This window comes from Dendropsophus ebraccatus, chromosome 10 (genome assembly GCF_027789765.1).
Source record: "Dendropsophus ebraccatus isolate aDenEbr1 chromosome 10, aDenEbr1.pat, whole genome shotgun sequence".
Lineage (NCBI taxonomy): Eukaryota > Metazoa > Chordata > Amphibia > Anura > Hylidae > Dendropsophus > Dendropsophus ebraccatus.
In genome coordinates this window covers 56,580,417-56,598,448 of record NC_091463.1, presented here as the reverse complement: position 1 = coordinate 56,598,448, position 18,032 = coordinate 56,580,417, and the positions used below count along the sequence as shown (strand labels likewise).

Sequence of the window (18,032 nt, the reverse complement as noted above, 5' to 3'; positions counted from 1 at the left end):
CATTTTATTTGTTATTTTTAGTTGAACCAGATTTCCAAGTAAATGACCGTATGTTTTGAGCCGCATGTCTATTTTTTCCCACGGCCGTAGTTTCACCCGCACATTTACAGCCGCATAAAAAATACAGCCGCACAGTTACAGCGTGTGAAACCAGCTTTAAAGTGTATTTGAGGGGCCTGTATGTTAGAAAGCCCCACAAAGCACCCCATTTCAGAAACTGCACCCCCCAAACTCTGCAAAAGCACATCCAGAAAGTGTTTTAACCCTTTAGGGGAGTCACAGAAATAAAAGCTAAGTGTGTAAGGAATTTGAAAATTTTAATTTTCTGTGCAGAGATTTTATTGTAATCCAATATTTTTCATAATTATAAACCTATTACCAGAGAAATGCACCCCAATAATTATTGCCCCGTTTCTGCAGTTTATAGAAATACCCCATATGTGGCCCTATTGCGCTATTTGACGCAACCACAAGCCTCAGATATAAGGGAGCGCCTAGTGAATTTCAACGCCTCCGTTATATTTGTTCATTTTTGACTGTACCACTTCAGGTTTGCAGAGGCTCTGGGGTGTCAAAACCTAAAAAACACCCCTAAAGGGACACCATTTAGAAAACTACACCCCTCAAGGAATGTAACAAGGGGTGCGGTGAGCATCTGGACCCCACAGGTGCTTCACAGATTTTCCGAACAATATGGCGTGAAAAAAGAAAAAATTATTTTTTACACTAAAACGTTGTTCTAGCCTTCAATTTTTCATTTTCTTAAAGGGATAAGAGGCAAAAAAAGACAAAAAATGTGTAGCGCAGTTTCTCCCGAGTACGGAAATACCCCACATGTGGACATAAAGTGCCATATGGGCACAGGGCAAGTCACCAAAGGGACAGAGCGCCATTTAGAGGCTGGAATGGAGGATGGAGGCCATGTCGCAATTACAAAGCTCCTGTGCTGCCAGGACAGTAGAAACCCCCGACAAGTGACCCCATTCTGGAAACTACACCCCATAAGGAATCTAACAAGGGGTGCAGTGAGCATATGGACCCCACTGGTGATGGGCACTTACGTAGAACATGTGCCGAGAAAATAAAAAATACATTTTTTTCATTTTCACGTCCCAAATGTGGCCGTCACCAGGGGGCCATATCCCCGCTGCCCCCCTTCTTAGATTCCTTTTGGGGTGTAGTTTCCAGAATGGGGTCACTTGTGGGGGGTTTCTACTGTCCTGGCCGCACAGAGGCTTTGTAATTGCATCATGGCATCCTCTAATGGGAATGGCGGCCATACCTACTTAGCTGGGGAAAAGGGACAATTCTTATTTATTTGGGGGTATTAGGCCAATTATTAGTATTATATTAGTATTAGTATTATAAGGTTGGAAATGACAGGTGTCCATCAAACTCAACCTGTGTTGATCCAGAGGAAGGCAAAAAACCCTCGTAAGGCAGACGACAGTAGCCTCATCACAGGGATTAAATTCCTTCCCGACTCCATAATGGCGATCAGAATAATCCCTGGATCAACGTGACCCCTGAAATAGGAATAAGGGACAGAATTTAGATAATGTAGAACCCCAGTGACGTGTGGTGCGCCTTGAAGCGATCCTGTATGCAGAGGCCGGGGTGATCAGGACAGGTGTCACACGGGAAAATGGTGTCCTTCCTGATCCCCCTGTTACACCACACTCTGCACTTCTTCTGGGGTCTCCTGTTTTCCAGTGTGGGGGACGTCACCTGGAAAATGTTGCCCTGGTGCGATACGGGGTCCTTCATATCCAGAAGCGCTGGGTCCGCTCCATGGCTGCTAAATATTAGGGCGCTATTACTGCTTCTGATATTTACGGATCGTGCCGCAAGCTACAGTAGCTCAGGCAGCGAGGGGCCAGAAGAGGGGGTGCTGGTATAAAAGTTATCCCCGTACAGGTGGTAACCTTTATCCAGCAGTGGGAAGATCAGTTCCCAAACGATCTCCCCACTAACTCCGAGGATGGGGGGGGAGGGGGCATCTGGGGGCTGCATTCGGGTGTCCCTTCCTACATACACTCTAAGGGTACGTGCACACTGCGGAATCGCGACAGATAACCCTTCATGCATTCCGCAGTTGGCACCCTCCGGCGGACTGATGCAGGCGCGCGTCTCCACACGTGTCATAGACTCCATTCTATGCACGGGCGGATTCCGCTCTCCGTCCAACGTGTTCATTCTTTGGATGGACGATGGAATCCGCCCGTGCATACAATGGAGTCTATGACACGGGTGGAGACACGCGCCTCCATCAGTCCGCCGGTGGGTGCCAGCTGCGGAATGCACAAAGGGTTATCCTTCTCCATTCCGCAGTGTGCACGTACCCTAAATCTGTAAGTGTACCCTGAGGTACTCTCACAGAGTGTGTAGAATTTCACGCCATACCGTCATCTCTTATTGGGACGGTACTGGCGGAAAAGACGTGTCTGGGGGGCAGCGTACGCTACGCTACCCCCAGACACGTCACTGCATGATGAGGATGAATGGAGGAAAGAAGGATCCCCCCATTCATCCTCACTGGCTGTTTCGGTGTCGGAGGCAATAATAACGTATCCCTCTGACGCCGAAAACACCCTAGGGGCCATCTTTATATGGGGATTGGTATATGGGGTATGTAGTGGTGTAGTGTCAAACTTTATTCAATGTAGTGTGGTGTAATGTAGTGTTTTTTACGTGTTTTTTTTACAGTAAGTATAAAAAAAAAAACCTACGCCAACAAAGGAGTTGCTGATAAATGGCGCACTTATGTTCGGCACTTATTAGCAGACTGTGGCAGTAGAATATAGAAAAAAAACACCCTACGCCAAAAAGGAGGAGTTGCTGATTAGCAGCGCACTTTCGTGCGATGCTGATCAACACTCAGCGGCGATAGGGTGCGGAAAATAGAAAAAAAAAAATTTGAAAAAAAAAAAAAAAAAAAATTTCTTCATTCTGAACATCCCTGTAGCTGCTGATAAGTGTATTACACATATCAGCCGCTAGAGGGCAGCAGAGCGCAAAATACGGAAAGAGCCGACGCTGGAGCCGAAAATAGCCGAGAGAAGCCGAACGTGACGTCACGGAAGAAGCCGAAGACCCGAACGAAGACGAGGATGCCGCGAACCCGGAAGACGCCGATCAGGAGCCCGGGACAGGTGAGTAATGTACACGGCGGTGGCACGGCGATCACCATTACTTTTTACAGTAATGGCGGTCGGTGCCGTCCTCGGACAGCACCGACCGCCATTTTTTTCCGGGTCATCGGGTCGCCGATGACCCGGAAAGGTTCCGATCGCCGCTATTGGCTGATCTGAATTGATCAGCCTATAGCGGCGATCGTAAGCACGGGGGGTGTTAACCACCCCCCGTGCCGTGAAGCTAAGATGGCCTGCTATGATTTATAGCAGGCCATCTTCCCCGACCGCTGTGTGTGAACACGCAGCGATCGGGGAAACATCGGGCGTAAATTTACGCCCTGATGCGCCAAGTACCAGGGCGCGAGGGCGTAAGTTTACGCCCGATGTCGTTAAGGGGTTAAACAGTAGTGTTGCTTTAAGGATTTTTGGTAGAACAACATATGCATTAGAAAATGGCAAAACTGATGTTTGATATTATAGAACTATAACAGGGTGGTCCATGTTCTGAAATATAGCAAACTGGATATGTAATATCCAAGCTCAGTAGCATAATTTCTACACAGTCCTTTGAGCCAGGCTGGGGCATGTGTTGGAATGACTCCTGGGACACGTGCCCCGGATGCTAGATGGCAGGAAGGTGTCGCCGATTGAATGTCTAGCAAAGGGTTCTCCTTCAGGTGATAAAATAGATTCTCCCTGTACGACTTACAAGGGGTTGACCATGAAAAGCAATTATGATCAATAGCAAGTGGTCCTGTACATATATCTTATTAGCGTTTCAGGTTTAACTCTTTTTCATCTTGTAGAATTTTAAACGACAGCCATAAATCACACCGCAAATCCTATCCGCCTCCTGGATTGCATTCCAGTATTTCCTTGAGATTCCCATCTTGTACAACATAGATGAGATGGCTGTCTTCTGAATCCTTGGAGCTGAATTGGATGTTCTCCAAGAGAGATCTGCCTGCTGAATAACCAGCAGCAGACGTGAGGAAACTGTCAAGCAGGTTTTTTTCTACAAGAGCTTTAATTCACTGCAGTCAATTATGCAGTTTGCTGTTTTTAACATTACACATTGCACTCTTACTGCACTCGACTACAGGCACTGCCTACTGACAGTGAATACAAATGGCACAGACCTGCCACGGAATGTGCTGGATTACTCTGGGAGGGAATACAATCAGACATATTTTACACATAAAAAGTATATATATTTTTTTATCACTAGCACAAAATATTACATATTATTTTGATTTCTTGTCCTTATGGACAGTAAATATGAGGTTCTTCAAAGGGGCTGATGGCCTAAATTGATTGAATAAACTAATGCTGCGTTTACACGAATCGATAATTCGCCCAATCGATCATTTAACAATTTTGAAGCAACAATCTGGTTTTTATACCGATCAGCATTTAGATGAATAAATCGTTAGAAAAATCATTAGAAAATTCGTAAGAAAAATCGTTATTGCGATAATTTTTAAGATCGCTTAAGCCCGTCTTTCACATAGGGTGAATCTTTGAAAGACTGTTTACACGAAGTGATCTGCAAATTTTTAGCGAACGACGATTTGAGAAGATGTCGAAAGATCAAAATGAACGATTTTTGCTCGTCGCTTGATCGTTTGCTGTGTTTACACGGAAAGATTATCACTCTAATGCGAACGTTATTGTCAAAACTCGCTCCGTGTAAATGTAGCATAAATCGGAACAGTACCAACTTCTTCCAGTGCTGTTCACTGTGTAGAACAGGGTCTGATCAGCTGATTGGTGGGGGTGCTGGGTGTCAGCACACTACCAAAGAGCAATTGATGACCTATCCTCTGGATAGGACATCAATCAATTTGGCCGAAGAAACCTTTTAATTAATTGTCTAGTGAATATGGTGCTGAGCCTTGTTTATGAGAAGTAATCTATTGCAGGGCAATAGAAGGCCATGCAATATTGGCTCATAAAATATCGGATGTACATAACGTTTTCTTGTATTATACTGTACATAGCATTACATTTGTACTTTTCCGTTAATTTTCTTTTTCTTTTTCGGGGCCACAATATCATTAGATGTGATATTTTTCTATTAAGTAAAATGGAAAGCCAGTGAGTTCTGTTGTAATCCATTCAGATATCGTACATAATGGGTTATAATGGATCCAAAATATGTCATGGCTTATGTTAATAATGGAAGAAGTGATGTAATGTTATTAGAATCCTATGCATAATACCATTAACAGCTATTGTATAATGACAATAAATGGCTTATTGCCCATAACTTTCACATCGGCCCAGATGCTTTCGAATGATGAATGTGCCATTAAAATTGAGTTTAATAGTACAACCGGTTTATAACTATTCTTTAGTTGCTGTGGAGGCAACTAGTTCTCTATAAATAGTTTTAGAATTGTTCTCATACATTTCAGTCTGTCTAAACAGGGTCATCTCTATGCAAACCATGGATAAAAAAGACAGAAGCTTCAGAGATCATTGAAAGACGAATGTTTCAGACCACTTCAGGCTTCCTGTAGACATGGTAGCTGGTAGGGAGCCATATCTCTTCTATAATAGGGCAGAGCTAGAAATACACAATAAAGTTAATGTTCTGGAAATAAATGGTAGGTAAGCTTTACATAGTATAACTATGGGCTCAAAACTGGACATCCATTAAAAGTTCAACCATTGGTCTGTATCAGTTGACCTTACACTGATATATTAGAAACGTTATATTGTTTAGTCTCAATATTAATTGCAGTTATAAGGGATAATAGAGCAGAGGAACAGTAGGAACATTTCCTGATACCTGCACTTATGAAAGGGCATACATGCCATAGAAGCGCCAATGAGACCTCTGGAGAAAGTAGATCCAACCTAGGCCTTAATTCATGTTTATGAGGCTGTGAGTGGATCCCCTCTCCACTGTTCCTGCAAACAAGGGTGAGATTGAACTTGGTTATCAAAGATGTACATCAACATCATGTCCATGTGTCTTGTACCAGCACCAAAAGGGAACCCCCTTGTCATTTTTAATACGGCACTACTCAGTGTCCATCTTAGTCCTGTGCCACTGCCAGTACAGGCTGTAGTAAACTAGCTTCTGGCTACTGTTGGCAGAGAAGCAGCAGGAAACAACTTTCCAGCTTCACAGCATTTATTTGCCAGCCAAGAAGAGGCTATTTACAAAGCTGTCCTCTAGTAAGTAATCCAATTACACAAATTCTATAATAGAAAGCATAAAAGGATTTCCCACCAAACGTATGTAGGCCATTATGCTCATCATCTGTCGAAAAGAAGATGTACAGTATGCTTTGTACAATCTTGAAAAAGAAAACGATTGTTATGTTATCTATCTATCTATCTTCCTTTTTTTCCTTTAAATTTTGTTTATTCAAAAAAATTTGAGAAATTGAAAAACATATGCAATACATCTCAAATTGTGTTAATACAATGATGTAAACTCCATCATAAATGCAAATTCAGAAAGAGAAAGAAAAGAGCGGAGGAGAAAAGGCGTAGGAGGAAGAGAGGGACGGGGTTGGGTAAGAGGAAAGGAGGGGGAGATTTGAGGGAACATGGTAAGACATAACATTTAAATCCAGACGGGTAACCAATCATTATACAGACTGTAGAGTAAACATAAACACTAAGTTACTATGAGAGATAAATAGGAACCATTATTCCAGCTTTTCCCTAGAGTGGTAACTAGAAGATATCCACTTGTATCAATCCCTATTGAAACTGTCTAGGTGGTTTAGTCTACAAGCAATTAACTTTTCCATAGTACAGTTGTAATGCACTGCAGCACAGATTTCGTGTATAGAGGGAAGATTGTGACTCTTAAAATTTTGGGCTATTTTTGCTTTTGAAACAGTAAGAACGTGTACCATAGTCATAATAACTCGAATGTCCATGTAAAGCATAAGGTGGAAAAGCGCAATTTCAGGGCCCTATGGTGGGGGAAAATGTAAAATATTGGATGAGATATTCAATATTTCTTTCCACAATGGAATTATGAGTTGACAATCCCACCATATGTGAATAAGTGTGCCGATATGGGAACCACACCTTCAACAGGTGGCTGGGCAATCGGAATACATTTTTGAGAGACGATAAGGGGTGTAATATACCTATATAATAATTTGTGTGAGGCTTCCAAGTGGTTAACACAATGAGAAATCTTTAGGGACAGTAAAAAGTATAGGCCCATTGTTGGTCAGAAGGCTTAATTTTTAACACAATTTCCCACTGTAGTCAGGGCTGGGTATCTTCTTTCTTATTAAATAGAATTTGCTGTGCACTGAAAAAAAGTTTGTAACTAATCCCAGCAGTACTGTGCACAAATATGGCAGGTATTTAGGAAGGGTAGGAGATGACCAATGTTGGTGAGACTAGAATGTGGTGGGTATGTTTCCTTCTTCCATACTGTATGGTCACTAAATCATGCTTGCCATTTAACATTGAAGGTTTCATCACTGCAGATTAACACACCCCACTAAGTAAATCCAGGCCATGGTAGCAAATGTTACACTTTCAATCTAATTGGTACACTGGAAAGGGAAGAAGATTAAAGCAAACCACAAGTCAACCAAGAAATATTCAGTTAAATGTTGTCATTGTTTTCCCACAATAACTTCTTTTGGTCGGATATACAAATGTACTGAGCTCTATTCAAATTGATGACGGACTCTCCTTTACTTCACCTGTCTCTTGGTCTTTTGCATAGACGTCCCTTGGTCTTGTGCAAATGAATATTTGGGTCAGTTATTTGTGTTGAACTTTAATCACAATTTTTTTTACCAGTCTTTTATTAGAGAGGAAGTCCCACAAACTGTAAAAAACAGCAAGTGGGGGTTGGTGAGAAAACCAAAAAGTGAAGTCACCCGTCCCCTTTCCTCCATTGGTGTGTAACTATTTATATACTGTATTTGTGAAAGTTATTGTAATTCCAAATTAAATGATTTCTGTGAAGGGGTTAAAAATCCTGCCTCTGAGCCAGCAATGACATCAGTTTCTCCCGCCATTCCTTCTGGCAGCGGGTAATTACTGACAGCAGGGCAGACAGCAATGAGGGGAATTATTAATTCTGCAGCAGATCAGTAGGTGTATGGTGGGTAACTCCTTTAGCAGCATGGCTGTGCTCAGGGCACTGACCTTTATGGTGAGATATGACACCTCCTGCACTGATATAACATCTGTTTATTTAATCTGCTTGAATTTCCTCGTGTCGGAGCAGTCATGCCATGTTTCTGTCTTCACATTGTCACAATCTAAGGAAATTGTTGTAACTGAAGGTCATTTCATATAGATGAGATTTTGGAGAACAAGAAGATATATTGTTTTGCACATAATTGGTAAACTATAATCTTATACATTTAGACTATGTTCACACTTCGTATTTTCGTCACTAGTTTGGTTAGTATTTGTAGCCAAAATTAGGAGTAAAACTGACAGGGTAAACTTATAATGGAAAGATTTGCACAGTCTCTATGTTTTCAATCCACTCGTGGTAAGAACTCCATGTGTGAACATAGCCTTACAGTGTAATTTAATACATAATGTAAAGATGGTATACATATTTGATGCAAAATGTAACTGGTGCATTCAACTTGGTGTTTCTTAGTACTTATTTTCCTGTGACACTTTTGTCTTTTAACTTCAGTATAAGCAATATTCATACTTTAGCACCCACAGCCATGGAAGTTCCAAATTATTGTAACAGCGCTGACAGATTGCTAGACTGGAGAGCTTGGATTTACCATTAGCAGTCACCTTTCCTGTGTACTAACATTGGCTCCCAGTACGCAGATACTCCCAGGACTTATGGAGTCACTGTAAGATGACAGGACCTGATTGGAGTGGTAGTCTAGCCTGTGAAGAGAATGGAGGACAGCAGTGTCTAGCACAAATAACAGAAGTTCTCCTGCCATGTGTGACAATTACATCAATGAGCATAAGTGTATTTGAAAATGAGAGCAATTCATTACATACCAATGTACATTGGATCAACCTCCCTTATCCCAGTCACATTGGAGTGACTATTTTTTTCTGTCTTTGAATTTAGACTGATGCTGGTCATCAACAGTGATTTTCCTGTCCAGCATGGTAAAATCTGGTCTTTTAAATAGTCCTAAGTGCACAAAACGGAGTAGTTTGTAGAGGCATAGCATAGGAGGGGGTTGGTGTCTCATATTCTAGGTGTTAGATACCAGGTGAGGGGTGCCAAAAAGTCTGGACATTCTAGACAGACATGTAGGAAAGCATAATAAATCTTTGCCACTGATGATGGAAATCTTAACTGTGCCAATGGTAGCAGGGTATTGTTACAGTAAAATTGCCCTCCCCCCATTGTTACCCTGCTGATGCATTGTCAAGTGCAACCCCACAATGAGCAGTCAGGTTGCCGAAGCAAGTGTCAGATGCCCAAGGGCTCTGTGCATAGGTTCTACTCTAATGAATGGGACTGATGCACTAAATTCACACAATTACCTTGGTAATCTGACCCACCCAGCATGAAGTTCCAACTCTCTGCTTGATCTGAAGATTAGGTGGGAGGGTAACATTAGAGGGACACTTTTTCAGGTCAGCACTGTTTTTTACAGTAATTATTCTACTTAGTCTGCATTATTCCTTGGGAATGGGTGAGTAATCCTTGCCCGCCTATACTTCTGTAAACATAATGGTGCTGGTTGGCATCCCTCTCACTGATGTGAAGGGCAGGATGGTAACACCACAATGAGGGAGGCGTAGCACCGCTATTAATGACTGAGCTGCCATTGTTTGTGACAGCCTTGCTGTGATGGGAGGTCCCTCATCCAGCCTCTCTTTGTTTTCCTAACTCAGACAAAATGTGCAATTTCAGATCTTCTGTGCCTTTAGGCTTCTGGAAAACGCTGCTATAAATACACAGTATAATGAGCTGGAGAAATTTGAATCAAATTAGTGGCTTGCTTCCCCCAGCAATAATCTGTTATCAGCTCACATCCCTGCGCCATAAGACATTCAGAGCTGGCAGCTCACGGCGGCATTTAAGATGATTAACTCCTCGATTACTAGAGGGGGGGACCAAGGGCTGAATTTCAGACCTCTCTGCATGAGAAATTCATTGAGATCCTATTATTCAACACATACTGTATGAGATGTTGCATGGATTCCTGAAAACCTATTAGTAAGCATGACAATACAATTCTACTGTTCTACAATATTACGAAGCAATGTGTCCTCGGGAAAAAAAAACCTTAAAGACATACAGAAAAATGCAGGAAAGTAAATGTAATGTGGTCCTCCATCTATGTGTAATTTATTTTCAAAAATGTGATTAACTTAGTGATTGTAATGGGAATAGTATGGATTTTCTGCTGTCCACCTAGTCTCCCTTCTCATGGTCTGTCCTGCTGTTGCCGTAACAGCTGACTGATTTGTATCAGACTGATGGATACATTACTCCGTAATAGTAACAACTGGTTGCAATAAGCAGTGTATGGTATCATTAGCAAGCAGTCTCTGCCAGAGTACTTAGGTCATCACCAGCACATAGACACATTAGGCTTTGTTCACACTTCTGTTATATATCAATAAAAAAGTCAGATCATGGACCCTGTAAGGGCTGGCTGTGCAGCTACATAGGGGACCTATAGATATACTTTAGATCACCCGTGTCAAGCTCAGGCCCTCCAGCTGTTTCAAAATTACAATTCCCATTATGCCTGGACAGCCAAAGCTAAAGCTTTGCCTGTTCAGGCATGATGGGAATTGTAGTTTTGCAACATCTGGAGGGCCGAAGGTTCCCCCTCCCTGCTTTAGATAAATGGGTCACCCAACATCATAAAGGACTCTACTAGATAACAAGTAAGGAACCGTGTTAATAATTTTACTGCCTCACAAGTACTGGTGAGTTTCTATATACCAGACAAAGTAGCATAGTACTGAAGAATTAAATATGGAGGTGCTACATTATAACTATTTCATGAATGATGAACAGCGAGGTGCTCACATATCTAATCTTGCACAGCGAAACTTTTGTTATGGCTAAATGTTTTATTGAGAATAGGAGATATAGGAAGGGTTACATTGGGTTTTTTTTAAACTGAATAATTGACAATGAAAATACTATTGAGCATTATAATTGTATTATTTATATAGTATAAATAATAAAAAAATTATATAGTATAAATAATTGTGCCTCTAGTATTGGTTAGCACAGTCATACATAGCATAATAGATGGGTGAAGGGAGGCCTTAGCACTGAGATAATACTGGGGCCCAGTCACAACTTGTGAGCTCCTGCTGCGAATAATCCATTCTGAAGCTGACAGCCGAGAGGGTTGTTTGCTGCGGGTTTCATGACCTTTTTGGGCTATTTCACAAAGAAACCATTAGTTCTTATTAATGCAATGATTATACTAGTTTACAATGACATTACATGTGGACTACTAAGGAACCTACATAGATTACAGCACTGCAAAAGTCTGTATACTGTTATAATTTAACCAATAACGATGAAAGAGTATAGCACCGTGTATGTAGTAAGGGTCTAATAAAGACCATTTATTGTGGCTTAGCTATATAAAAACTGAAATAAAATGACCTTTATGTACAGTAATATTGTCCTGCTATACTTCAATACAGAAATATAGCAAAACAGTGTCCATAATGTTCTATTTGCTCAACTGCATTTCTTCTTTTCCTTCTAGGTGACCTGTCTTCATGATTTCTTTGGTGAGGATGATGTATTTATTGCCTGCGGCCCAGAAAAGTTTAGATATGCACAGGATGACTTCTCCCTGGATGAAAATGGTAAGTCAATATAAAAGACCATATAGTTAAAGAGCAAGTAAGTTATCCCATGTTGGCAACTTAATTTCCAATGTCCTGTTAGGGCAGGAATAGGAAATAAATTTTGCCATGGGGCCGCAAGAGGAATTGGAATAGTTTTCGAGGGCCAGACATAGTACGGCCATGGGGGGGGACACGATGTCGAAAGTCAGGAAGTGGTGGTTTGTCATGAGGTTTTACTGTGATTGGTGATGGTTTTGTACTGCACGTTATGTGGCTTGTGCTTCACATGTACATGCTGCCCAGCCAAAAACCCCATTGCACACCTGACACAATGTGTGAGTACATTTATAGGAGTTTGTTACAATGTATGGCTATGTTCACACAATGTCCAAAAAAGGAATAAGACATCCGCTTTCTGTGTTTAAAAAGATGTCCGTTATTGCATCATTTTAAGTGGCTTGACTAAAATGCATTGAAGTCTATGGAATCCGGACCTCTTTTTCACCCATTGTATTGAATGCGTCTGGCTCAAAAGCATGGCAGTGTGTTTGCTTACAGCCAACCTGAGTTGAAAGTCTATGGAGCTGAGCTTGACTTTACACTGATAGGCTATGTTCACACAACGTCCAAAAAAGGACGTCTTTTTAACCACAGAAAGTGGACGTCTTATTCCTTTTTTGGACATTGTGTGAACATAGCCTATCAGTGTATAGTCAAGCTCAGCTCCATAGACTTTAAACTCAGGTTGGCTGTAAGCAAACACACTGCCATGCTAACAGGTTATAAAACAAATTATATACATATATATATATATATATATATATATATATATACATATACAGTATATATATATATATATATATATATATATATATACACTCACCAGCCACTTTATTAGGTACACCATGCTAGTAACGGGTTGGCCCCCCTTTTGCCTTCAGAATTGCCTCAATTCTTCGTGGCATAGATTCAACAAGGTGCTGGAAGCATTCCTCAGAGATTTTGGTCCATATTGACATGATGGCATCACACAGTTGCCGCAGATTTGACGGCTGCACATCCATCCCGTTCCACCACATCCCAAAGATGCTCTATTGGATTGAGATCTGGTGACTGTGGAGGCCATTTGAGTACAGTGAACTTATTGTCATGTTCAAGCAGAAATCAAGACTCATCAGACCAGGCAACGTTTTTCCAATCTTCTACTGTCCAATTTCGATGAGCTTGTGCAAATTGTAGCCTCAGTTTCCTGTTCTTAGCTGAAAGGAGTGGCACCCGGTGTGGTCTTCTGCTGCTGTAGCCTATCTGCCTCAAAGTTGGAGGTACTGTGCGTTCAGAGATGCTCTTCTGCCTACCTTGGTTGTAACGGTTGGCTATTTGAGTCACTGTTGCCTTTCTATCAGCTGGAACCAGTCTGCCCATTCTCCTCTGACCTCTGGCATCAACAAGGCATTTCCGCCCACAGAACTGCCGCTCACTGGATGTTTTTTCTTTTTCGGACCATTCTCTGTAAACCCTAGAGATGGTTGTGCGTGAAAATCCCAGTAGATCAGCAGTTTCTGAAATACTCAGACCAGCCCTTCTGGCACCAACAACCATGCCACGTTCAAAGGCACTCAAATCACCTTTCTTCCCCATACTGATGCTCGGTTTGAACTGCAGGAGATTGTCTTGACCATGTCTACATGCCTAAATGCACTGAGTTGCCGCCATGTGATTGGCTGATTAGAAATTAAGTGGTAACGTGCAGTTGGACAGGTGTACCTAATAAAGTGGCCGGTGAGTGTATATATATATATATATATATATATATATATATATATTGTTGCCTTGGATTACGAGCATGATTCGTTCCGGACCGTGCTTGATATTCAAATCACTCTTAAACAAAAGCAAATTTTCCAATAAGAAATCAATGGAATGCCGACAATTGGTTCCACACCCCACAAATAATGATTTTTTAAATTCTGAACAACATGTAAGACAAATGAAACAAACATTTAGAAACAGCTGAATATGTCATATAATAAGTAACTGTATAGCAATCAGCATGTGGTGTATAATATATAGTAAGTGCATAAACCTGAAGAAACAGCAACAGTTTGTAGATACAGGATGGAGCTGCAGATCCCCATAATGAAGTAGCGTAGTACAACAGGCTAGAATGGAGAAGCAGGGCTTCTGTGAGAGGTCTATGTTGGCACATGACAGCAATGGGGAAGGGATGTGTGCTCAGCCTGGACCAATCAGGAAGTGAGAATCACAGAGCTGTGCAGGAGGACAGTGACAGAAACTTTTCTATACAGCAGTGTGTATAGCTGTGTGTAAGTGCAGGCACATTATAGCAGCAGTGTGTATAGCTGAGTGTAAGTGAAGGCACATTATAGCAGCAGTGTGTATAGCTGTGTGTAAGTGCAGGCACATTATAGCAGCAGTGTGTATAGCTGTGTGTAAGTGCAGGCACATTATAGCAGCAGTGTGTATAGCTGAGTGTAAGTGTAGGCACATTATAGCAGCAGTGTGTATAGCTGTGTGTAAGTGCAGGCACATTATAGCAGCAGTGTGTATAGCTGAGTGTAAGTGTAGGCACATTATAGCAGCAGTGTACAGTAAATGGCTGAGTGTAAGTGCAGGCACATTATAGCGGGAATGAAGAGGATAGGAAACACAAGGGCTGTCAGAGACTGCAGGGAGCATTAGGGAATTGGCAGGGCAAATGTGGGCATATAAATGCAGCACTCTGTGACTGGGAGAGACGAGTTACAGTTATGAAGAGATTACCCCCACAATCCTTTCCTCTGATACAAGCCCCAGCCTGAAGTGGATCTTCTATGATTTGGAAGGTGAGGGAGACTTTCTGGGCCAGAGTACAGTGCTGTAGACCACTATATATAGATAGATAGATATATAGATATACCCATGTCAGCAGGACAAGATATGTGTTAGTGAATGTACAGTCACTATCATTTTACCAGTAACCCTTGATAGAAAGTTTTTGCTGTGCTCTTTGGGGCCCTACATGCAGGACTGTCCAGAATTTCATCAGTTTCCTCATTATACACAGGAGGAAGAGCCAGGTGCTAAAAAGACTGGTGAGAAGTTTGTGAGGTGAGAAGGTCACATGATAAGTCTAGGTCACCTGACCATCATTCTCTTATTGCAGGGTACAGAGCTAAACTCCCTGAACTATGCTCAGCAACCAATCAGAATCTCTCCCTCATCTACCCAACTATGCACAGAAACCTCATACGCTACACAGCACTTCCTTATATGGAGCTTGTGAGTGGCTGGTGGTGTGACAGAGAATTGCTTCCCCCAGCCGTGTGTGATCAGACAGCTGTCTAATTCAGCAGCACAGATGCTCTGATGCCAGCCGGTCAGAGCTAGTTAGCAGGCCGGATGTGGCTTACAGGCCGTATAATGCCCATGTCTGTGTTAGGGCATATGGACCTTATAGGGTACATCCTCTGTCCTCTCTATCTACTACAAGCTATGGACTTGTACACTGCACACCTTGATGGGCTCAATGGCCCAGATTTATCAATATGTGCAAAACAAAAACTGGTGTGATTGGTCAATAGCAACCCATTTTACCACAGCTCTTGCAAGAGCTGGCCACTTTACTGTAATTTTGATCTAAGTACTGTTGTAAAAAGTCTATGGGGGAGATTCATCAAACTGGTGTAAAGCAGAATTGGCTCAGTTGCCCCTAGTAACCAATCAGATTTGACCTTTCATTTTCCAAAGAATCTGTGAGGAAAGAAAAGTTGAATCTGATTGGTTGCTAGGGGCAACTAAGACAATTTTACTTTACACCAGTTTGATCTCCCCCTATGTATTTTATCACTTACACTTGCTGTCACTGCGCCCTGCAGTGCTTCCAGAAATAAAAAGGGGGCTGCTGTGCTGTCCTGCTCAGTGCTCTGGATGGTGATCCCATCTATATTATGGCAGAGCAAGAAGGATCATGTGACCATGCTGCCCCCTTGGTATCCTCCACTCAATCTATATATGACTAGAAAGGACGTGGAGGGAGGGTGTATGGTCACATGAAGCATGGTCCAAGAAGCACTAGCACATGGCTATGTTCACACACAGTATTTTGATCAGTATTTAAATTTTAACTGTAAAACTATAATGAAAAAATATGCAGGCCCCTCTTGGCTTGGTTCACACTGAGTAAATGACGGCTGTTGTTATGAAAGACAGACATCATTTTTACATAATGTCAACGTAGCCTTTTTGTGTTTTCCACATACACCTGGTGTTGGTGAATACTATGTGTTAACCCAGTCTAACATGTAATGGAGACTACTATAAAGTAGATAACATTATAGAGACATTCCACATAGTTAAACACATGAGCTCACATATCACATTTTATTTCTAGCCTAGTACTTCAGAAGCCGCCTCCTTAGCACAGCTAGACGGCCAGTGGTGGGAGTGAAGAGACCTTCTTAGTCAGCAGTTCTTTTGCAGAGAACTTAATTGGACAGTTTCCTCTCCTTCCAGCACATCTTACAAGAACTCTGTAACTTTGCTATGTTTCTTTTGACAAATGTGCAGCAAAGCATATCACGGCTTTGGGGAGCATGCTGACATGTTGCTGATTTCTTTGCCGTTGTATTATCTCATTCCTGCACATAAGTGTGAAAACCTGGCATTGTCTGGATGAAAATAAATTCTGCCTGACCTCACAACCAACTCCACGGCTGGGAACCGAGGAGCAAACAGATTTTGTTGTCTGTTGCATTCAAAGCCGGAGGCAGAATACGATGAAATGTATTTATTTTTCTATAAATTATGTACAGTATGTTAGGACCAGACGGGTTATTTGTGCCTGGCTCGGTGCACTTTTTTATCCTGCTTTTTCCTTTTGTTTAATTCATCTCTAGACATTGCAGCCATGAATTAATAAGCACTCCCAGTCATATTCTTAATTTTTATCTTTCAGAGTGCCGTGTGATGAAAGGAAATCCAGCACAGCCTCCAAAAACAGGTTCTAGCTCTCTTAAAAGTTCTGCTAAGAGCCCAGCACCAACACGTCGCAGCAAATCTCCAGCTGACTCAGGTGGGGAACAGTTCTGATGGCAAGAGACTGAAAATATATCCCTCTAAAATAAAAAAAAAATAGAAGTTACTTATTTGTGTGAAGTCTTTTAATATCCTATTCAGCTTTTCATAGGTTGTTTTGGACAAAATTTCTCTCTCTCTATCTATATATATATATATATATATATATATATATATATATATATATATACAGTATATATATAATCATTATTATAATGAGCCAATAGGGGTTTTGAATCACCCGACTCTCCATTGACCTGCGATGATGTATACTTCTTTACTATTATGCATAACTTTCAATTCTTTGACTGAAAACTGTTGGAGAACCTTTTAGGAATATAGTCACATGTGGCAGATTTATTGATAAAACATCTGTACAAACTGTATCTGGGTGGGGTTATTTTTGCAGAAGTGATCAGTATGTTGGAGCCACAGTGCCCACACAGTGAAACAGAAGCAGAAGCAGACATTTCTGTATGTTGTGTAGTGGCCATGCTGGGTTACAGCTACTTAGCTCCCATTCACTTTAACGGGAGCTGAGCTGCAGTAACCTAGCAGTGCTACTACACAACATACACAGCTGTCTGCTTCAGATTCTGTTGTTTGTATATACAGTCACCAGCATTCCGGTAAACAGCTGATGTGAGATATCAGATATTATAGACCTAGCCTAAGGATAGGACATCAATAGAGGAGTTCCAGAGAATCCTTTTAAATAAGCACTGTTGTTTCAACAAACTTTGCATAGATCAAGTACAAGTACAAAGGCCCTTGGTAACAAGCGTTCCTAGAAATGCTCATTTGACTCATATAATAGTGTGTTTAGGCAGAGAAATTTATTTGACACATTATTGAAGCCAAAGCCAGGAACAGATCATAAAGGTGTAAACACACCATAAAAGTCCCAGTGATGAGCCAATGAGAAGGAAAACGCAGTCAGCTGATTGTATCTTTTGCACAGGAGTAAACTCTATTGTCATCAGACGCACATCTCTCTTTGTAAACATCACAACAATGAATGTTAATGGTCGCACAAATAATACAGTAATCGTTCAATTA

At 41.5% G+C, this 18,032-nt stretch overlaps 1 protein-coding gene across 1 annotated transcript in view; it reads left to right on the top strand.

The window, feature by feature from the left end:
* DCX (doublecortin) overlaps nucleotides 1–18,032 on the top strand; it is a 92,428-nt gene that overhangs the window by 52,918 nt on the left and 21,478 nt on the right. Inside the window, exons 4-5 of the mRNA XM_069985928.1 lie at nucleotides 11,816–11,918; nucleotides 16,855–16,971. Of these exons, the coding sequence (XP_069842029.1) occupies nucleotides 11,816–11,918; nucleotides 16,855–16,971 (220 nt within the window). The remainder of the gene's footprint in view (nucleotides 1–11,815; nucleotides 11,919–16,854; nucleotides 16,972–18,032) is intronic.